The sequence below is a fragment of the Marmota marmota genome, unplaced genomic scaffold (assembly GCF_001458135.2).
Source record: "Marmota marmota marmota unplaced genomic scaffold, marMar, whole genome shotgun sequence".
In the NCBI taxonomy this organism is placed as follows: Eukaryota; Metazoa; Chordata; class Mammalia; order Rodentia; family Sciuridae; genus Marmota; species Marmota marmota.
The window spans coordinates 33894716-33918193 of record NW_026000005.1 but is presented as its reverse complement, the minus strand read 5'-3'; the positions used below and the strand labels follow the sequence as shown (position 1 = coordinate 33918193).

General features: G+C 45.4%; 1 protein-coding gene across 2 annotated transcripts in view; it reads left to right on the top strand.

Annotated features, from left to right (window-relative positions):
• The first annotated feature begins 6 nt into the window (after positions 1-6).
• Positions 7-23478, top strand: part of Marchf4 (membrane associated ring-CH-type finger 4) — a 105546-nt gene continuing 82074 nt past the window's right edge. The window contains exons 1-2 of one of the 2 annotated variants that reach the window (XM_048808524.1): positions 7-305; positions 1092-1804. In XM_048808524.1, coding sequence (XP_048664481.1) covers positions 1286-1804 — 519 coding nt within the window. In that variant the 5' untranslated portion in view covers positions 7-305; positions 1092-1285. Of the gene's footprint in view, positions 1805-23478 lie in introns of both variants that reach the window. The other variant, XM_015481069.2, reaches the window with a different exon arrangement.

Here is a 23478-nt window from a genome sequence, read left to right as displayed (position 1 = left end):
CGACCGCGGCCGGACGGCGGGGCAGCAGCCAGAGGACGAGCCCGAGCAGCCCCCGCCCCGGAGACACCAGGACGCCGACCAGCAGTCGCCTCTGCCGCCACAGCAGCAGCGGCGGGCGCGGGCAGCCCAAGAGCCAGAGGAGGGTGACAACGACCCAGAGGAGGAAGAGGAGAAGAAGGCGAGGCCACTCACCCGCCAGGATCTGCCCTTCTCCCACCTCGCCCGAAGGGACCTTTGATGGAACCAAGGGGAGGGGGCCACGGATTTGCAGCCTGCAGCAGGAGTGGGTTAGGGGCTGAGATAATGTAACTATTTCTTTCTCCCGTCCCCTCCCACACGCCCCTCTTCTACCCCCCTCTACACCACCCCCATACACCCTTCCTCTAGCCAGGATCTTCACTCTCAGGAAGGACGTGGCTCTGCGAGGGTTAAAAGATCTTTTCTTGTTCTCCCTTCCTTTCCTCTCCCACGACCCCCTATTTTCCCACCTCTGATCACCAAATTGGCTTTCCCTTCTTCCGTGTAGCCCTTTGGCTGCATAGGCAAAGCACAACCCCCTTGCCCAATATAGCCTGCAACCTTCTCTCCTCCACCCAACTGTTCTTAAAGCAACTCTGGTGCTTCCGGGGGTTAATTGCCCCAGTTTTCTGCCCAGGAGAATTAAAACTTCTTCCAGCCTCCTTTCCGCCTCCACCTTTCCCCCTCAACCGGTTCCCTCCTACTACCTGAGGAAAACTACCTTTTCTCTCTCACATATGCAGCCCTCAATTCTTCATTGAGCTAGATTTCCCTAAACCCAGCTCAGTCCACTTCAAATTTGATTTATAACCTTCCTCACCCTTTTATATAAAAGAAAGAGATTTACCACTGCCAAGGGGTTCCAGAAGAACCCAGTAATCTTTTCCTGGGGAACTTTTAACAATTAGACATTGATCTTAAGGTTCTAACAGCCCAGCGTCAACACTTCTTCGGTCACCCTGCTCCTTCCAGAGTCTTGGGGTCAAAGGCAGAAAAGGAGACACCTTGAGCAAAGTCTGAGAAGGGGTTGGGCTGCAAAGGCAAGAAAAACTTTTTTGTTTTGCATTTTCCAGGTAGAGTTCAGAATCAGTGACTCACAGTTCTCAGTTCTGGGAGCAATTTATTTGCTGCTTGGAGGGGTTGTAAGAAGAACCAGTAAGAAAGGAGATTCCTCCAGTAACAGCAACACTGTGGATCCCAAGCCCCATCCTATTCATCTCTTCAAAGACTCCAGCTGCCCTCTTGGTCCTCTGCTTTCTGTGGGCACATGCTGATGCCCCTGGGTGGGCTGTTCTGGTGGTGGTGGTGCTGCTACTGCTTCTGTGGCTGGTACTGCTGTGGATTGTGCACCCCAGCTCCCCAGATGTTGCGCCACCAGGGTCTCCTTAAGTGCCGCTGCCGCATGCTCTTCAATGACCTGAAGGTTTTCCTACTGAGGCGCCCCCCTCCAGCGTCCCTGCCCATGCACGGTGACCCCCAGCCCCCGGGTGTGGCGGCCAACAACAACACCCTTCCGGCTCTGGGCACCGGAGGGTGGGCAGGCTGGAGGGGCCCTCGAGAAGTGGTGGGCAGGGAGACCCCTCCTCTGCCACCTCCACCACCTTTGCCACCTTCTTCTGTGGAAGATGACTGGGGTGGCCAAGCAGAGCCACCTGCCTCACTGCTCAGCAGTGCCTCCTCAGATGATTTCTGTAAGAAGGCTGAGGATCGCTACTCACTGGGCAGTAGCTTGGACAGTGGTATGAGGACTCCGCTCTGCCGCATCTGCTTCCAGGGGCCAGAACAGGTGAGTCCCTTTCCCCTTTCCTTGTAGCATCTCCAGGTCCTGCAGGTTGCTGCTCACCTGCTTGCCCTGGGGAACCATCATGCCGTTGCCAATGTCAAGGACTATAAGTTTTAAGAGCTTCTCAGTGATGTTTCTTGTAGTGAAGTTTGCCCAATAGTTGTCTGGTTTCTGATGGAGGCTGTTTGGTGGCTCAGTTGTACCCTGGTTTTTACATTTTCCTCTCCGTACTAGTGACTTCAACTCCATCCAAAACATTCCATAAACATCACTCAGAATCCAAGATCCAAAAGAAATAAAGGGACTTGGTGGTATGTTCAGGCCTGTTGCCAAGATATCCTTTTCACTGATTTCTTGCCAGTAACATCTTCCCCAGATCATCTTCAGCCCCACTGTCAAACTTCTTCCCTCTCTGAAGTGTGCCAAGAATTTGTTCTCTTTCCCTGTTATTATAGGTGAAATCCAGTAAGTCTGTATTTTTCACTTTGAGCCTATCTCAATTTTCTCAAACACTCTCAAGTTTTCCTATATTGAAGCTGGTAGGCAAGTCCAGGTACGAGTGACTTTAAGGGACATGGAGAAGGAAGTAGGGAATCCGGTCATATCGATTACTCTTCATAGGCCTGATGTGCACTGACAAAGAGTTTCCCTTAAAACTTTCCCCACCCAGGACAGGGGATGCCAAGCATCCCGTGGTGGACACATTTCTCAAGTCCGGTGGGTCCTCCCCATCCTGTCCATTCAGGTTTTTGCAGACACCTCATTTACTACTCCACTTACAATCCGGTGCTTGAAACACTGGATAGCATGTGTACACTCTTCAGAAGTAATGAGTTGTGAAAATACTTTGCAGATAATCCCAGACAGAAAAGGCTCACCTGAAAAATCTGATCTCATTAGTGATGCAGGCAAAGGAATATTCGATTCCAACATAAGCAGGATTTTGTGCTCACCTCGGCCTCCTCTTTGGTAATTTCCTGAAGCATAGGGAAGACTTCTGGGTGTGCCTTGAACAAGGGAAATAGAATGCCACCTTAGTGCTCCTGACCAGCCCTGGTTCTTGCTGAGGGCTTGCTCTGTGCAAGGCAGGCTTAGCTGACATTTTCATTCATTTTTTTTCTCTTTGCTCTGAATGGACAAAGCACTTCAGGGACCCATGATGCCTGGGGCTGAAGCCTGGGAATGATAAGGGGAAATGATTTAGATCTCAGTGTGAATAAATGTCTCTGAGAAGCTGAGGGCTGTGTTCCTCCTCCCTGTGACTAAGATTACCTGAAGCACCAAACAAAATGTTGCCCAGAGTTGAAAACTCCTGTTAGGTGAGAAGGTCCAGGATGTCTGCTCCACACCTTTCTTCTAGCCTTTTGCTCTACTGCCAAGGCTGAGCCTCTTGCAGTGCCATGGGGTAGGGTGGCGAGAGTGAACCTCACTTTGGGTTGATCTGGGTCAGGATCTTCCCCATCAGGAACTTCATCTTCTCCAAAAGAAAAAAATGATTTAGTTTCCTGCCTTCCTAAGAAATTTCTTTCTTCTCCCACATGGGCTAGCTCAGGTGTGCATGTTACAGGGGCTGCTGGGAGTGTGCCTTCTGGCTAGAACACTCGAGTCTTGAGAAAATGGCAGGACTTGGAATGTGTCCTGGGAAATATTTCACCTGCTGTGTGAACTTTGTCAAACAGCTTTATGTCTCTGTGCCTCTTTTCCAATTTCTGCAAGGCACTGTTTGCCATCCCTTCCCTTTCCTTACAAGAGGGACCAGAAGATAATGAGTATAAAACTATCTTGGGAAAAATCCATATATAATGAGCATGTATTTTGATCCTGTAAAGGCTGTATTATTGAAATTATTGAAAAGGCTTTTTTTTGTTGTTGAAAAAAGAAATGGAAAGGGATCATTAGCAATATGTGAAATGCCTTCATGTCATACAAGGTTTGGTCAGAGGTTGGGAGCTTTGCTTTTCTGTTCATTATTTGTACTATGTGTCATAAATAAAGCACTAGATTAAAAGCTAGCGCCAATGGGTTCTGTTATTATGTGGGAGGACTAGGGGGCTATGTCTACATTAAGACTGGATCAAATCAAGCACTTTCTACATGTAATTATTATGTTGTGAGGGTTTATTTTGTGCAGAAACCAAGAGGTTTTGGTGAGGTTGTGTTATAGTAGTAAGAATAATTAGATACGGAGAACACACTTTCCCACTTCTTGCTTTTGGTCACAGAGTTTCAATGAGGAAGGGAGACAAAGGAGAACAGATAGGGTAAACTTTAAAAAAGGAAGAGAAATGAAGATGCAGAAAGAGAAAGAAAGGTGGGCAGCCTGAGATTTCTGTATTTCAGTTTCTATTCAAAGAGAGAGAGCTGTCCAGCGATAGTCTACACATGGTCCTGGAGGGAGAGCAGTCTGTAATCTCAGGAGCTGAATATCTTGGTCTTTTCCTGCCCAAACAAAGGAACTGGAAACCTCCCTTCCTATCCACCGTCTCACTCATTTGCTACTTCTCTATGAACTAAAAGACAAATAAAGACTCCATCTCTTTCTGCAAAGGGCTTGCAATATGTGTGGTGAGGGGCAACAGGAAGATGCGGCTCTTTCTACCTTTGTACATATCTACAAAGGAATTTGCATTCCTGCATGCATGCATGCATTTATTTAACAGATGTTTCTGGGGCATCTACAGTATGCCAGATGCTGTTCCAGGCACTATTCAGGAGTGAACAAAAGAGATGAGATCTCTGCTTTCCTGAAGCTCCATTATGGTGGAGACACAGAAATAGAGAAATAAATAAATAGATAAATAGAGAAATAAATAAAAAATAGATAAATCAGGCGATTTCAGATAGCCCAGGGTGCCATGATGAGACCAAGTGAGATGAAACTAACACCAGAAAGTGAGTTAGTCATGAATGCAAGGGATGAGATGGGAGAGGTACCACCACAGTAAATAGGGCAATCAGGAAAATCCTTCCTAAGAATGTCTCCTCTGAGCTGACACTTAGATGATGAAAAGGACCCAGCCATGCACAGACAAGGCAAGGGCACTTCAGGTAGAGGCAACAGCAAGCTCAGAAACCTGACTATGGACAAAGTTTGGCATGTTTGAAATCAGATGAGAAGACAGAAGGAAAGAAAGGGCTGGGGTGGGAACAAATGCTTTGAAAATCCACTTGGCTCCACTCTGGATAGTTCCTGAGTAGCAGCCATTCATTCATGGATGACAGGGACCAAGGACCCATTAGACTGTCAGGCAGGAGCCCATTTGGCACCTCCTCACCCTCTACTTGTGGTTGAAACTGCCCTTGTCCACCTCGAGGGCCAGAGTACCATGGTATTATGCAGAGTCCTCTAAATCCAGGTGGTCCAGTTAGGAGGCTTAACAACTTACCCCATCTCTCTGTGCCTCAGACATTTGTAAAAATAATGACATTCTCCACTTCATAAGATTATTCTGAGCATCAAATCATCCAGTACTATGAGAGCAGTGTTGTCACAGTGTTTTTGTTATTATATCTCAAATGCAAGAGAGTGATCTTCTTGCTTTGTTGAAAAAGTATGCCCCTGCTCACTGACTGGCGGGAGGCTGGCTATGGTCACAGATGGCTTTTTCTTACACTTACAATACTTTGGACACAGAGTGCTGCTCATCTGTTTCAAACACCAAAGTCTTTATTAAGCACCTACCTGTGCCTGCTGCTCTGCAGAGCTGGAGCTAGAGGCACACAGTAGATGTGGCCCTGCCCTCTAGGATGTCACTGTCTAATCCAGACATCACAGGCACTGACAGAGATCAAGAACACGCAGTGGGTGGGCCCAAGTGAATTACAGTAATACTAGTACAAGAAAGAGAGGCACATTTAAAAGCGGGTAGTGGATGGGGTGCCTATTCAGAGAGATGGGGTGGCAGGGAAAATTTGCTACCTTTCCCCTAATTAGCCAGAGGAGCTTCTGTGTTGTTGCTGATGACCAAATGAGAAAAATTGGATTAGGCTGCAAGAAGAGATGAAGAGTCACATGGGTAACTTCACAAAGAGGTGAAACCACCTCCCAGGTGGGGCAGATGTGAAGTCTGGAGTTGACCCCAGGATGCTCTCCACCATGGCAGTCAGGAACAGGTGGAAGGGACCTGATCTGGATCTAATAGACAGCAGAAAATGAATACAGAGGGGTTTCACGGGCTAGGTTGCCTTCCTCGTTCTTCTGTGTCTGGCCTCCTTGGAGCTCTGCCTTCAGAGGAGGCAAGAATGCTATAGGATGTTCAATCAGTGTGTTGGGTTATTTTAGGGTTAGGAAAAGGGCTTTCAGATGACATTCTCTACTTCATAAGAGAATGAAGGGGGGAACCTGGAGACCCCAACATCCAATGAGAGCCCTGGGAATGAATCAAGAGGATTTTAGGAAGGATCCAAATAGTATACTTATTCTTGTAGGCACTGTAGTTTTACTTTACATTTATTTATACGTTTATTTTATTTGTGTATGTCTGTACAAAGAATAGACCTGCACCTGACATTTATCAGCTTTAGGGCAAGACTAAGTGGTGGCTCACATACCAGAGGCCTGTGTATTAAATGAAATGTTCGAACTTTCTTTCTTTCTCTCTCTTTCTTTTTTTCTTCCAGTACTGGGGATTGAACGCTGAGCTACATTCCCAGTCCTTTCTTATTTTTATTTTTTATTTTGAGACAGGGTCTCACTATAATTGCTGAGGGTCTCACTAAATTGCTGAGGCTGTTCTCAAACTTGTGATCCTCCTGCCTCAGCCTCCCAAGTGTCTGGGATGATAGGTATGTACCACTGCACAGGATTCAGCTGAAAAACTGTTAAATGCAATACAGTCTATCATTGCATCCTGACAGATGTACCTTCAAAAGCATCTGAAAGACAGGCTTGAATTTGGAGCTTTTGGATTTGTCTGAATTCTTTGATATCCAAATAGGAATGTCTGGCCTGTGGCCCATAGGCCACTCTGATTCTTTTTCTACCACTGACACTATTCTGCATGGAGGAATTTTGGATACACACACATAGATACTTCTGTGGGTTTGTCCAAGTTCTGTCTCCACCATCCCCTGAATGGTGGCTCTTTACCTTGTTCCCCTGTCCTCCTAGGAGGGAAGTTTATGGACCTGAAGAAGAGAAACTTACAGGTCTTGGGATCAGGCTCAAGGCTGTTTGGGCAGGAATTCCAGGGTCCCAGGTAACTGGAGCACATTCCTGAAGTGGGGTGTGGCTACTGGACCCTACAGGCTCCTCCCCTGCAGGAGAAGTATACCTGAAGAGGGACTGGAGTGGGGTTTTCCAAAGTTAGGGACACTTCTGCCTGGGCCCAAGGGAGGCACTGCAAAGGGACTGCAAGAGGAAGTGACCTGTGCATGTTTGCTCATCACTGGGTCATCAGCTCTCAACCCAGTGCCTGGCATCTGCTTCATGCTCTGTAATTACTGACACATTTGCTCATTGAATAGGAAGCTCCACGGGCAGAGGAAGTGGAAAAAAGAGAACATTCAGGAGAAGAATATTTACTGGCGTCAAATGCTGAAAGTGTGCTTTGCAGAATGAGGGGAACAAAGGGCAGCGCGTTGGCCAGTGAGGAAATCTCCCAGAAGTCAACTTGGGTTTTGATATTAGAAAGAACTTTCCATCAAAGCTGTCCCAAGATACTATGGTCTGCCTTAAAAGAGGAATCATATGGTTGACGGGGACTAGATGACCCTCCAGATCTCTTCTGAGCCTGAGACTTTGAAATTCATAAGTGAGATTTTTTTGGGGGGTCCGGAGAGATATTTAATCTAAGCAGAAAGAAATGACCCTTCCTTCTTCACCAGTGCAAAGGCTCATCTCATGCCAGGACACCTTGTTCCAGTGTCTGTATTACATGGCATATATAAATGTGACTGCAGCAAAGATTTCAGAGAACAGTCTCTGTCCTGTGTTTATAGAAATCCCAAGCTGTTGGCAGTCATGTGATTGCTGCAATTGTGAATTTTTGCCATGCACCCACCATGACAGGACAGCGAGTCCTTCATGGCCAGTAGACTGTAGATCCCACATGGACTTACGGATAGAGAACCATCCCTGAAAAAGGGGAACCAGTAACTGGGGTCAACTTTTCCATAGTTGCCTTTTAGTTTCTACTCTCACTGGTCCTGGTTCCACTTAAACTGGAATCCCCAAGGACCCTTTCTTTATTCAAGGCCCTAAATGATGCTCTGTTTAATGAGAGTTGGCATAAGAAACGTGGTATAAACCCCACTGTCAGATTCCTGGCTATTTCACAGATTTATGTATCTGTCACTTACGTGTGTGCATGTCACACGACACATGAATAAAACATGGAGCGTGCCTGTCTCACATTCACAGACAGAACTCTGGATGGGCGGTGGGGAGACTCCTGATGTCTTGCCAGTTGTGGAGCAGTTCTCCAATCAATTGTCTGTCGATCCGCCACAAAGTGGTCACTGTGGAGTGATCCTTCACTTGCCAGCCTCCAGCAGCTTGGGGTGCTGAGCTAATGTATTGGGTGTGGCTTCTAGCTGAGTCTCTCATAGAGTTACTTAATAAGGCAGGCAGAGCAAGAGGTTGTGAAATATGGATTTCAAAAGAGCCAGGGAAAAGAAAGGAACGATATTGGGAGTCTCTCTCTGCTCCCTTTTCCAGCTCGTACGCAGAGAAGCCCAGCTGTGTCCTGTGAGCTGGGGGAGGGGAAGGAGGCTGGAGGGGGAGGAGATTCTCAAAGAAGTGTGGGAATCAGTGAGCTGTTTCTTACTTGCTGGGAACGGGGCCAAGTTGGAAGTGAGCCCGGATGTAAAGGAGCTGGCAAGCAAATACTGTATGGCCTGAGCCATATACCACCCCCCTCCTGAGGTGCATTGTATGTAAGCTAGGATTTGTGTATGTATATCACACACAGAACACACTTGACACCTCCTCTGTGTATCTAAGAGCAAAAGCAGGGTGCAGGGGCTGGGGATGTGGCTCGAGCGGTAGCGCGCTCGCCTGGCATGCGTGCGGCCCGGGTTCGATCCTCAGCACCACATACAAAGATGTTATGTCTGCCAATAACTAAAAAATAAACATTAAAAATTCTCTCTCTCTCTCTCTCCTCTCTCTTTAAAAAAAAAAAAAAGCAGGGTGCACACAGGGGATACTGCTTCCTGACAAAATAACAAAATTGAATAAATTACTATTGGAGTCCCAGGTAGATGCAAACTGGCAAGGGAAAACAAAAGGAAAATCTGGCAACATAGGTTCTGTCCAACTTTGTGATCCAAGGAGGGACTTTGTGTGCCATAAGAGGACAACCAGGCCTCAATCTTGGGCCCAGCTAATTGCTCTCCTAAGGATTTCTCCAGGGTCTGTCCACAGAAGAAAGGAGGACAGATTAAATCATTTCCCTCCTTTATGGAAAGATTACTTTGGCTGGGGTTGAAGCGAATCAACATCCAAAGAACCCTCTTGAAGCCACCCCAGCGGCTAGCAGAGGGCTCTGCATACATCAGGGACTTAGTATTTGTTGATCCTTTTCCTTTCTCCTGGCACACGTTCATTCCAGATAAACAGTGCTATCTTTGGTCCCTACTATATCATGGCATAAAGTATAATTGCATGTGTGTGCGCACTTGTACAGGTGTGTGTATAACAAGTTCAAATGCCAAATAAGCAGGATATGGATGATCTCTTGAGATCCCATCCAGCCCCATTTTGTGATTCTATAATGACAAATAGTGATGATTTCTCATCCTAATAATCGTAGTGGTCATTACTTCAGCTTGAGACCACTTGACCCGCAACAGACCTTCCCTCACTCTATTGTGGAATGATGGGAAGAAGATAGATCTTGAAGACAGAAGGGCATGGATTTCATTCCCACTTTGGATTTTTCCCAGTTGAGTGATCTTGGGCTACTTATTTAACCTTCCCTAGACCTAGATTTCAAGGTTCATAAAACAGGGATACAATCCTGAGTTTGCACACTTGTAAGGAGCTGACATGCTGTTTTAAAGATGGAGACATATATATCAACTGCTCATGAAAGGGAAGTGATATTTACTCCCTCCCATCAGTGTGTCTCCAGGACCAGAAGTGGGGCCTCCAGGTTACATGGCTGCGTTTCCTACTACCTGACTGGAGCCTTCAAAAATCAGACCCTTTATGGGCTTGGATCACAGTAGAATCCCAGTTGATGGTGTGCCTGACCCATCAGGAATGTGGCTCTAGGCACAGTGTCTCTGTTCAGCGGATGCTCTGCCTCTGTGTTGCCTGACTCAGCTGAACTCTGTCCTCTCCTCCTTGAGTCCTTCATTCCCAATAGAGTTGTCTTTATCTGTCTCCATCAGCCCAGGGCCTGACAGATCTTTATTAAGCAGTGTTCTCTGCTTGGCAGCAACTGTGCAGGAAGACACTTGCTGGAGGCTGAGTCCCCAGAGGCCTGGGGCAGACCAGGCATGCTGAGGAACATGAAGAGGAAGTGGCAGCAGAAATGCTTGCCCTGCGTGCGACAGCAAGATGCTTACATTCAGGGTCATCCCTAGATGAATTTTTCAGGAAATCTGGAATGGGACAGAAACCCCCAGCGATGTTAAATAATATTGATCTGCATTGAGAACGTTGCTCCTCTTCAGTTTCCACTAGTGCCTTGTGATTCTGTCCAGGAGAAACATCTCTCTGTAGTAACAATATGTCTTTTAACACCTTTCTAATGCTGTCAAGATTTTTCGTAAACAAAGAGAGGAGGTGCCAGACTCGGAGCCTTTGGACACACACCAATATCCAGCTGGAACGAGTTCATCTTGTTTTGTTTATATTTGTGTGACTATTATTTTTAGTAGACTTGAGTCTTTAGAGCAGTTTTGTGTTCAGGGTGAAACTGAACAGAAAGTACAGAGCATTCCCATGCACCCCTGCCTCCTGTTGTCACATCTCCCACCAGAGTGGTCCATTTGTCATGACTGATTAACCAACATTGATACTTCATTATCTAAGTTTAATTTTTAAAACCATTTTTTTTTTTGTGGTACTGGGTATTGAATCCAGGGCTTCACACATTCTACCACTGAGCTTTATCTCCAGCCCTTTTCTTTTTATTTTGAAACAGGGTCTCCTTATGTTGCTGAGGCTGTCCACAGATTTTCAATCCTCCTGCCTCAGCCTCCCAAGTTGCTGGGAATACAGGCGTACATCACCACACTCAGCAACATATCATTATCACCCAAAGTCCAAGGTTCACACTAGGCTTCATTCTCCGCTTTATACTTTCCAAGCATTTTGACAAATGTATAATGGCTTGTCTCCACTACTAATCATAGAGAACTGTTTCACTGCCCTAAAAATCCTCTTGGCTCATCCAGCTGTTCACACCTCTGCTTCCACCCCCAAACTCTTGGCTGTGCAGTTTGGCCTTTGTCAGAATGTCAGTCATAGAGTTGGAGCCGTATGGGTGTGTAGCATTTTCAAATTGCCTTTTCAGTTAGTAACTGTATTTCAATTTCCTCCCCGTCTTTGTGGCTTACTGTTTTTGTTTTGTGGGCTTGATAGAACATTCTTTTTAGCACTAATATTTCATTGCATGGAAGTCTTATAGTTTATCTCTTCTTTTATGGGAAATGATACCAGCTTTTCATTTATGGTAGTAACAGAAAGTCTCCCTTAGGATAAATTTATTGAAGTAAAATTGTGAGACATTTAAAGACAAGTGTTAAGTTTGAAGGAAATGAGGTATAAGTAGACTACATCAAAAATGTAAATGACGGAAGTCTCAGTGATGCTGGCTTGGGATGTACATCTTTAAATAGTTCTGAAACATTTGTGGATACTACAGAGTACCACAGGAAGGGGATAAAATCCAGAGTTCCAGGCCAGGTCCCTGAGTGGTAGCCTGGAATCTGCATTTTCAACCATTGGCTTTGGCAATTCCATGGCAGGTGATTACTTCAGGAATACTGTGTATTAGTTGGCAGGCCAATGGGGAGAAGAAATGTGCCCTTCAGACCTGACTGAGGTGCTCAGACAGACAAGGAACAGGGGTGGGGGCACTGGAGGAGGAGGGAAGAGTTATATTGGAGTGCACATGTGACCAAGAAGTAAGTGACATGTGTCACCCAGGGCAGAGCAGAAAGGGGTGGTTCTTGCATCTCCCTCGCCTTCCCTGCCTCAGTGATCTGAGAGCTGCAAGTTCCAGATGGTAGAGCCACCATCTGGAGTCTAACCCACATGGGACTGTGACATGAGGGAGATGCTCACTTTGATTGCCTTAAGACACTGAGGTTTGGGTGTTTGTCTGTTACCCAGCTAATGCTAATTTCCTGACTACTCCAACCATCAATTCTCACTCCTGAGTTATGTTTGGAGGGTGTTTGAATGAAGTCAAATCAGGGGCTTCCCTGGGGAAGTCCAAGAATCCCAGAGCAGAGCAACAGATGGTAAACAGTTCCATCCCTCACGACTCGCTAAGTACCAACGACTCAGTGCCTCACTTGGATGACACATTGCTTTTGCCTACAACTCCCTGGTTGTATCTAGGAACATGGCTGTGCCTAACAGCAACAAGGATGGGGAGTGGAATTCTCCCGGGTGCCTGGAAGGACAGAACATTCTGAATCGAATGAGCTCTAGCAATCTCTCCCTCAACAGTAGTAGTACTGCTCTCTTAGGGTAGTTGGGAGTTGAATGATAGGACACATGTCACGTTCAACTCAGAAAGCACTCAGTAAATGTTAGTCATTATTGTTATTATTTCCTTGTTTATTTTATTGTTTTTAATATTTTTTTTAGTTGTGGATGGAACTTTATTTTATTTATTTGTATGTGGTGCTGAGAATCGAACCCAGTGCCTCATGCATTCTAGGCAAGCGCGCTACCACTGAGTCACAACCCAAGCCCTATTTCCTTGTTTATAAAAGGAGGAGGTTGTGCTTAGGAATACTCAAACCCCTTCAACCTCAGCTGTTCTCATTTGTGCCATATCAGAGGAAGAAACAGAAGCCAGTGCTGGTAGAAATCCAATATCTCCTTCCTCCAAAAAAAAAAAAAGAAGTCTCCCTAGAACAATAACCCTAGAGCAGAACATTAAAGACTGAATTGGGGAAAGAGTTTGGAAAGTAGGAAATGAAGATTGTTCCAGGCATAGGAACCATGGAAACAAAGAGTCAAAGACACTTTTGGAAAAAATTAGCATGGTGGATAGGAACATGGGGCCTTTACGCTTGACCTTGACCTTAGCTAAGAGGCTAGACTTGAGGTTTTCAGAGTCAGGCCTTCAAATCCCAGTGTTGCTGTGCAGATAAGTGACCTTGGATGAGTGTCTTACAGACTCTGAATCTTAATTTCCTCCCTGTAGAATGAGAATGATAATAATAGTACCTACCCCAGACACTGTTGTGAGGTTCAACATGTCAAACTCTAAGCATAGTGTGGAATGAAAGCATGCAATAAAATCACAAACACACAGTAAACATCTGCTTTTGACGATGTTATCTGACTTTGCCGTTCTCCATGGTCCTCAAACTGATAATTTCTGCTTTGGTCTGAGTGCGTCTTTGGGCTGTTGACCACAGCAGGAACTACCTACATGTCACAGGATAGGCAGAACTAAATAGACTCAAGCATTACCTGTCACTGTCTAACAAGTATCTCACAGCCATGCAAATGATTCTTCAAGTGTATAGGAAAGCCTCATGATGAACAAAACCAGAAGCATCCTTCAATGTAGTGTAACCTTATGTCAATAAACTTATTCTCAAACAACATATACTCAAAGGATAACTATAGTCATTTGAGGTTTTGTGGAATTTTTTGAATATTAAAGAAGGTCCAAGTTGAGGGATCTTCTACAAAGTAACTGGCTAATACTTTCCAAAAGTGTCAAGGTCTTGAATGATGAATGAAGGAGCAACTGCTCTAGATTGGAGGAGCATAAGGAGGGATGATACAATGTGTTATCATGTGTTCTCTGGATGGGATTCTGGACCAGATAAAAGACCTATGAGATAAGGTGTGTAGATTGGTTAGAAGTCTTATATCAAGGTTAAACTCCTGGTTTTGGTTATTGTATTATGGTTATGTAGAATGTTAACCTTTGGGGAAGTTGGGTGAAGGGTATATGAGAACTCTTCATGCTATTTTTAAAAATAAGTTTGAAAGTATTTCCAAATTAAAAACTTAAAAATAAAGATAATTTAAACAGAGAGGTAGTTTCTCAGACTTGGAAAAATCAGAACTCACTAGTGGAGAAAAAGGGTATGGACATAGTGGTTAGAAATACCTGGATTATAATCCAGGATCTAACATTTACTAGCTCTTCCTCTTTGGGAAAATCACTAATTCCTCTGAACTTCATGCTCTATCTGTAACATAGAGTTAAAAATAAATACTATATAGAATTGTTTTGAGAACTTGAGCAGACAACACCTTGCACAGAGTATAAAAGGAGCACAGGGAAAATGTCAGTTCTCTGTCTGGTGTCTCCTTCTCCCATTGTCCAAAGTGGATGATAAACAGGCTCCGCTCATTTCCCCAGGTGTGAGTACTGTGTGCTAAGTGCTTTGAGATTGACAGGGTGATACCTGAGTAATGCAAAGTGTTGCGTGGGCAGGAAAGTTTTCCTAATGTGGGATCTTAAGCATGTAAACAGAGTTAATAATCATCAGCATAAACAGCGTTGGCCATTATATGTTGTTCTTTAACACTTTTTAACCTGACACCCCAAAAGGGGTGATTTGGCACACTCAGTACTTGTGGGCTGTATATTTTGAATCATCCTGTGGCGATCCCTCCAGGAGCCCCAGATTTAAGCCTCTATGGAGCAATGTGCTACTTTAGAAAGAAAAGCTTTCCAGGCCTGGGGCACTTAGCTCTCCAGTGTGTTTAGAAAGCAAATGCCAAAGCCAGGCAGTGGCAGGTGAGTGAGAGCAGGCATGAGTGGGTGTGCGGGGGGGGGGGTCACTCCCTTTGTGTGTGTGCTTGTGGGTGGGAGTGAGAAGTTGGGGGGTAGGCATATGTCTGAGCATGAAATACAGAATTTAATACAGAAGAAAAAGGCTCTCAGGGGTTGGTCCATTTGGCTGCTTCTGCCACTTATGCATCTTTGTTCCAAAGAGCCCAGAGGCTCTGGTCTTTGGAAAGTCACTGCAGACATTCCACACAATGGAATGTTGCAGTGACTTTCCAAGCAACAACTGCCTTGTTGCTTGCTTTGAAGGACTGTACAGTATGATTTCAAAGATTTTTCATCCCCCCACAAAAAAAAAACCTCCCATTTATTGGGAAATGACCCTAGAAAGGAGTTCCTTATGAGTTCAATTAATTTCCATTTTCCCCAGGAAAGTAATGCAAGTCAAAAAGTGTGTGTTTGACATGATGCCTGGAATTTGCCTCAAAATAACCCAGTGACTACAGATGAAACGAGACTGGCCCTGTATACAGTTGCTGGTGCTGGGTGAGATTCATTCTACCACTAGTCTCCCGACGCTTACGTGTGTTTGAAATTTTTCATAATAACACAATGAAGATAATAATCTAACATTATCATTATTATCTAATAAAATATTATTATGAAGATATTATTATCTGGTTAATGTGATTGTTTGGTTAATGTGTTAGTCATTTGTTCATTGCTATGAAAACCCTTGAGAAAAATCAACTTGGAAGAGGAAAGATTTATTGTGGTTCACGTGTTCAGAGGTTTCAGGCCCAAGTCAGCTGGTTCCAAGGCAGAAACATCATGGCAGAAGGGCGTGGTGGAGGCAAGCTGCTCAGCTCCATCAGATGGAAAGCCAAGTGGGGGAGGGGAAAAGATCTATTCCCCAAGAGCATGTCCCCAGTGACCTACTTCCTCCAACAATGTCCACCTGCCTACAGTTTCCACCTCCTCCCAGTAGTCCCTTCAAGTTATTAATCCATCAATGGATTACTCTACTGATAAAGTTAGAGCCCTCATGACCCAATCACTTCTCAAAAGCCCTGATCATTGCTGCCCTGGGGACCAAGTCTTCAGCCCACGAACTTAGTGGGGACATCTAGATCCAGATCATAATAGTTAATAATGAGGTTGCCAAAAGACAAGCATTAAATAGGTTTTACAAAAAGGACAGGTGGAACTAGCTGAGGGTAGACAAGATAGGTTTGGGCACACTTCTACTGAAGAACCAGGGCATTTCATCAGTTTTGCTCCATGAGGAGAATACAGTGAAGACCTCTCGAGGGATCTTTTACCCTCAAAGGTTGTAATGTAAATATGAAAATATTTTATTGCTCATTTCCTTTCTGGCCACCAGGTCTGATGGTAGCAAAAGAACCAGTGTGACTGTTCACTCAGTAGACACTGAATGAACACAGCTGGGTGCCATGCCCTGGGCATGCAGAGGTGAGATGGGAGCTCAGCATGTAGTACCAGAGACGGGTGTGCTAAGACACCATCACAGGACAACACAACAAGTGCCTCAGACTAGAGTTATGTGCACTGTGTTTGGCTCAGGGGGCTAGTACTGCTTGGGAGAGCTGGAGTAGGGACACCAGAGAAGCTGACCTTTGAGTGGCCCAGTTTGGGCACGAGTAGGTGGACAGGCAGCTAAGGGAATTCTCCAGGTGGAATGAGCACCTGAGTATGGCAAAGGGAGGTCGACCCCAACTTCCCACCAGAAACATCCCCCTTTCCACCTGGCCTAATCCGCCATCCCTCTCGTTGCTTTTCAAATTGTCCTGCTATGTTTTAGGACCCAGTATGGTTTTCCTCCGAGAAGTGGTTGGTTGCAGAGGGTGCAAGGGCAGGGCCTAGACAGGACAGGGGCTTGTTTATTCTTCTTTAGTGACTGCCCTGACAATGCCAGATCTTCTAGGCTTGGTCCTCATGGTCTTTCTGGTCCTAATGGCCTGATGGTTTGGCTGAGTTTGGGGCCACTGTCTGAGAAGAGGACCTCCACAGAAACCTTGTTGGTTGACTGGAATTTTTATCTGGAAGTTTCCAAAGAGTCTTGAAAGAAACTTTACGACGGCAGAAGCTTCCTTGTTCTCCAACTTGTGAAGAACCCGATTTCTGTGGTTGGGAGGGAAGAGCAGAAATTAGGATCCTAATCTTTAAAAATGAGAAATCAGTATCTAGAGAGGTGAGATGACATGCCTAAGACAGGGAAACAGCAGTGACTAAGTCTGCACCCTACAGGAGGAAGAAATGTTTCCTTCTTCTTCCTTTCCAGTCTCAGAACTATGGACTTCCTAACATGTTAATAATATATTGTCACAAAGTACAGAATGTTTAGAGAATAGAAAAGAACAGGGAGGAGAACGGATCGGAGTAGAATGAGTTTATGGTCAATTTTATTTTCCAGTGAACTTTTTGGAGCTAATCCTATAACTAATTTTAATCTTTACAGTTGAAAATCTTTAGAAAATGCGCAGTACTGCACTTTAGCAAAGTGCAGTACATTTAGACGTTGCCCCAAATTTCTTTTACGTTAAGAGATTGTTGTTTAACGCTGGGCTCTGTGGTTCTAGAAGGCACAGGAGACAAAGTTCTAGCTTTAGAGACCACAGGATATCTCATAGAAGCTGGTGGGTGGATTTTATTTAAACAACTTGTTTTATCTTTCTCCCACGTGAGTGGAGTACAGTATCTAGTTCATTCATTCAGCAAAACTTTGTTGAGCAACTGCTTCGGGTCAGAACTATGGAGGATTCTGGAGACTATAGTGACTCCTGTTCTGCTGGAGCTTTGCCAGTGATGTGACTGCAGGTGGGACGAGTGAGATACAGTAGAGGTCAGGAACAGGATTGTGGAAGAACTAGGGAGTATAGGCTGGAGGACCAGGGCAGGCTGCTCAGTAGAGGGGATGACTATGGTGGGCCTGAAGTTGGCCAGTGGAAGAGAGTGGAAGGCATTCCAGGCAGAAGGAAGGGTTTTGGAAAGGAGTATCATCCCCAGGAGGAATGGAAAGATCCAGTGTGCTTCAACACACAAGCACACACTCACTGTCTTTCCCAGGCACTGTGACCTGTGGAGTTTCATCTGCTTCCCTGGAGCATTGGAGCATCGGCTGTAGTAGCTGTGAGTTTAATTTAACTTGGAAACTTCCTCTGTGAAAGGGGGTTGTGGAGATCCCTCCAATAGGTTGCCGGGGAGTGTAACAGGTTTACAAAGCGGGGTACAGAAACTCAAGAATTTCAAATTCTAAAAGTGCTGAGGTCCATGCAGTGCTCTTGATAAAGAGTGTCTCATTCAAGACCCAGGCACATTTTTATTTCAGATCTCTCACCTATAAGCTGTTTTCTGAAGAAAAAAACAAAAGACAGTGTCAGGCAAGTAGCATCTGCCGTGTGGTTTGTCCAGACCTTCAGCTTATCCAGTTTTCCCCAAACTCCTCAGGGCTCGCTCATATCTGCAGGGACTCAGGACCAAGGTGCCAGGTCCGCCTTTCTTTTTCTTTTTAAAATTATCATTTCTCACTTGCCATCATCATTTTTACTACCTAGCCTCATGCTAGAAGATGTCAGGAGGTTTTGTCACTTATAAAATAATGTAGAATTTTATTTTTTAGTTCTGAGAATTGAACCCAGGGGTGCTTAACTACCAAGTTACATCCCCAGTTCTTTTTTTTTTCCCCATTTTTAAATTTTCAGACAAGGTCTCACTAAGTTGCTGAGGCTGGCCTCAAACTTGCAGTCCTCCTTCCTTAATCTCCTGAGTCACTGGGATTACAGGTGTGAGCCGCACCCAGCTAGAACAACACACTTTGAGAATGGGACCCTCCTTCATTTTTGAGATAAGAGAAATAGGGTTCAAAGAGGGTGAGTGATGTGTCTGTATCACTGTTATCCACAGACACAGTGCTGGCCCAAACAATGCAGTCATGAGCAAACAGGCAAGGCCTCCACTCCCATGGGCTTCACAGTCTGAAGGTAAAGTTCAGCAGGATTATGGGGCTTCAGGTTCTGAGAATGGTCCAGTTAGACTCCAGGTAGCCTTGGCCACTGGGTGAATTGCTCCAGCTTCTTAGAATTCCACTACAGCTTGTGCTGTCCTCCTACTGACATGACAAGCCTTCATCCTCTCAGATAATATCAACAAATTTCTTGACCAACTTTCCAGTCCACTGCATTTCGGCCCCAGACATTCAAAGATGCTCTTTTTCTTGCACTTGATGAAGTCTGTCGTGCAGTGGACCTCCATGGGAGCATTATCTGCCTGTGCTCTCTAAAAACTCTGTGGCTTCTGAATAAGTAATGATGACTGAGGTGAGCATAAAGGGTAAAAGTGCAGCTTTTATGCTCCAGGAATAGAAGAAGGTCTTCTAGAACACAACCATGAAATAGAGATTATCATCCCTTTGGAAGAGAGGTCCACTCGGAAGGCAAGTAACTTGTTTGTTGGTTATAGGGCTGGGGTTTATATTTAGGACTCCTGGCTGCAAGTTCAATGCTCTTTCTACTACTTAATTACATTAAATTAATTGTGCCAAGCATAGTGCTGGCCCTTAGATTACAGGTAAATAAATATGTATCCTTCTCTCAAGAACTTTTTAGTCTAAACAGAGACAAATGTGTAAGCAGTAATTGTCATGAAGGTCATGGTAGAGAGATGTCCTGGATGTAACATGGGTAGAAAGGAGGGAAGGGCCAACTCTGCTTGAGTGAGCAGAGGCAGGTGGATTCATAGACCAAAGAACAGAATCTCCAGCTAGTGGTAGGAAAATGGGCAAGTGCTCACAGAGGTGGCTGCAGTTGGGGGCACTCCAGCACTTACAGAGATGAGGCGGCATGGTATAAGGTAGTGTTGGGTCACAGTGATGTGATGTAGCACGGTGTGGCAGCATATGAAAGGGAGTACCCATGAAGAGTGTCAGGAAACCGCTGGACAAGGACCAGAGGTCTCTGAGCATGCTCATTTTGTCATTTCCCTAAGGCATTTCTGCAGTGAAGAGGTTGGTAAAACATCTGGCCCCCCTTTGTCCCAGTAATAATTAGGGGCTCTGTGCAGTTCACTTTCATGCTTCTCATTGTCATGGAAAGAGTTAAATGCCCTCAGCACAGTGACAATCAGGGATAGCCTGGGTTCATCTCCCCAACTTCCCACCAGGTCCTCTGGCCAGTTCCATGGCCTGCCATTTGTCAACTACCACCTTAGCTCTCCTCTTTTCACTCCATCCCAAGTCTTCCTTCTCCTTGGGACTTCCGCTCCCTCTTCCTTCACCAGCCTAAACCCCCAACTCCTCCACAGCCTACCTCCCATATCACCACCTCCACAAGGCCTCCCCCACTGCACCTCAGCTTATCAGGCTGCAACACTTTCCCCCTGCAGGCTGCCCTCCCTGTCACCAGAACGAGTGTACCTCCATTTCCTTCTGGTAACTATGGAGTCAAGGGGACTTGTTTGGCATGTCCAGTTCCCTTCATATTGTCCACTGTGGCTAGCAGTTGTAGGGGCTCAAGAAGGTAATGCAATTAATGCAATCCAAGTAAATTAGATATCTGAGTACTTTCACAGATACATTCCAGATAAGCATTTGTCCTTATTTGCTAAGGTGTGAGGTAGGAGACGAGCTATGAAACATGTTTTTTTCCATCTCTGTAGCTGGCACATACCTCCCAACTGGCACATTGGGCACATACTCTGGTGCCCACTCTGGGAATCTGTCAGGGAGTGTCCACACAAGCCCCGCCCTCAAGGAGCCTACCTTCTTGCTGTCCGAAGCAGAAGCCTGAGAATAGCAAAATGGCCCAAATTGGGAGACATTCAGCAAAATAACTGATCAATAGTCTTCCGGGATATCAGAGTCCTGAAAAGGAGAAAGGCGAAGGACTGTTATACATACTGGAGACAAGGAATAAATAACAATAAATGCAACCTGAGATCCTGAAACCAGAATAAAGGATATTAATATAAGCTGGTGGAGCTCAAATGGGGTCATTAGTTGGTGCCATAATTTCTTGGGTCTGATAATTGTACAGTGAATGTGTTTAGTGTTAACATTGGGACAGATTTAATGGCAGACAGGTGGAAACCACATTATTTTTTGGAGGCGGGTACCAGAGGTTGAACTCAGGGGCACTCGGCCACTGAGCCACATCCCCAGCCCTATTTTATATCTTATTTAGAGAGAGGGTCTTACTGAGTTGCTTAGCGCTTCACTTTTGCTGAGGCTGGCTTTGGATTTGGGATCCTCCTACCACAGCCCCTCGAGCAGCTGGGATGCACCACGATGCCCAGAAGGAAACTGCATTATTTTTGCAACTTTTCTATAAGTCTAGAAATAGTTCAAAACATAAACAATCCCTGAGCATAGTCCTCAATCCCTCTTTTTTTACATTCACTTTTTTTCCATTAAGGACATTTTTCAACCAATGCCCTTGTTCTGTGGCTTTTACTTCTCAGATATCTCTTCAACCATCCATTCCTGTGTCTAAACTGCTGTCATCTTCCATTGTATCTTTCCTGGAGATATTGAGCTCCTTCGGGTTCAGAGGAGCCATGCTCTCTTTGTGGACCTCCATTGCCTCTCCTTCAAAGCCCCTCACCTACCCTTCTCACCTGGAGAACTTCTTTCATCCTTCAGAAGTCCCTGGCCCTGTCTGTGGGCTGGGCCTCCTCCTGCAGCTTCTGCGGACACTACACTCACTGTGCACTCACTCACCTCATGTTGTCACTTCTGTATTCCCCTCCAGACTGTAGTCCCTAGGGGAGCAGGTGTTGTGTCCACGCTGGGACCATCGCTTCCCAATACCTTACATGGAGGCTGGCACACATTCAATGAATTTTTGTTGAATGAATGAACCAACATTTTTAAGCATTAAAAGTACACACAAAACACCAAAGATCCTCATTCTGTGTGTTCACAAGAGATTGGCAGGTGCCCAGGAAGCAGAACACCTTACCATCAAGGGTGTGTATGTGAGCGGAGGGGTGGGGGAACAAGTTCAAATTGTTGCTTAACATAGGCACCAACCATTACATTCTGATCAGAACTGACATAGATCCCAGGATGTGGGACTTACAGTGCTAAAACTGGGACAGTCCCATGGACCATTGGTCACCCCAAAGAATGCTCCAATTCATTGCTTTGTAAACTGTTAAACCCAAGAGACAGCACTCAGGTGCTGAAGCTGCTTGTGTAGTGGAGAAGCATTTGATGACTGGTTGATTGGGCCTGTTTACACACTCTGGGAACTAAGAGCCAGCAGCTCTTTGCCAGGCCTCTTAGAAATAAGGAGGTGTGATCTCTGAGACCCCCCTATTTAATCTCACATAGGGCAGGCAAGCCAGGGTCGGCTTAGATCTCTCGTACAAAGCAATATCTCTAGCACAGGGCTTTCCAAGACTTCAGTATGGATGAGTAGCCTAGCATCTTTGCTAAACTATGGATCCTGATTCTGCAGGTGTAGGGTAGCGCCCGAGATTCTGCATTTTTTATAGGTACCCAGGCCAGGGGACTTCTGGTCCACAGACAATGCTTTGAGTAGCAAAGGATCAGTGGTTCTCATCCTTAGGTATGAGAATTTTCTGGAGGAATTTTTGGTGTCCAGCCATGAAACCAGAGCAATTAAGTCATTTTCTAGGGTGGGACCAGTCATCAGTATTTTTAACTTTTCCCAGCATTTCCAATGTGCAGACAGGACTGCAAATCCCAGGAAGGGGAAGTAGAGAAAAATATCACTTGATGATAAAGGCTGATTGATTGGTCCAGATGGGCTAGGCTGCGCTGTCAAGAGATTCATTGGAAGTTGAATCAGAAATCTAAAAGAGGGAGCTTATTTTGGAAAGCCTAGAGGCAGTATTATTTAAAAAAAAAATCAGGGTATAATGGTTTGTGTTTTTTTGGCATCGAGCAGGGACCCACCAACATTTCCTGAGCCCTTAGTGAGATGGTGGCCATGCGCAATTATGGAGTGGGGAGGAAAAGGGAGAGAGCAGAGACCTCCCAAAACCAGAGAAGCACAGGTTTCAGACCAAGTCATCTACATCGGTCCTCTGACTATTTAATATCTTTTATTTCCTTGCTTGTTGATGCTTCCTAGTAGCTGTTCCAGATATTTCCCTTTCACTTCAAGTTGCCAAGCAGATGACCTTGCCTCCTACTTTACTGACAAAGTTGGAGTCCACCATTCACATTCCACCGTCTTCCTCCTTCCACTTACCATTACTCTCTCAGCCTCTGCAATTGTCTCTCTTTATCTAGCCTGTCCCTTTCCCTGTTTGGAAAGAAGCATGCTGCCTCTTTCCCAAGGTGACCCCACAGTGGTGCTCTTCCATCTCCACGTGGACTTGGCTTCATCCATTGCAACCCCACTTGGACATCTGCAGTCCCTTCCCCTCCACCGGCTCCCTCTCCTCTGCACACAGTGCCAGTGTCTGTAATACCCCTCTCTTTCATCTCCTCATGCCCTGGTTTCCATTTCCATTGCTGATTTAAAATGTTCTTTGGAAGGTCTCCGATAACCTAATTGTAAACATCAGTGCCTCTTAGAAGACCCACCCTCCTCTCCTGATTCCCCCCTTCTCGATCAGGTACCTTGCTCTCTTGGTTCTCTTTTTCTTAATTTCTGTGTGCAGTGCCTAAGAGGACCAGCTGCTCCATACCAGCCTGCTTCTGGTAAAATCCTGTGTCAACTTCCTTCTCCACCCGTGGTGATGAGATCAATGGCATGATTGAAACACAGCCAGCATTTTCCCATCCCATTCCCCAAATAGAGC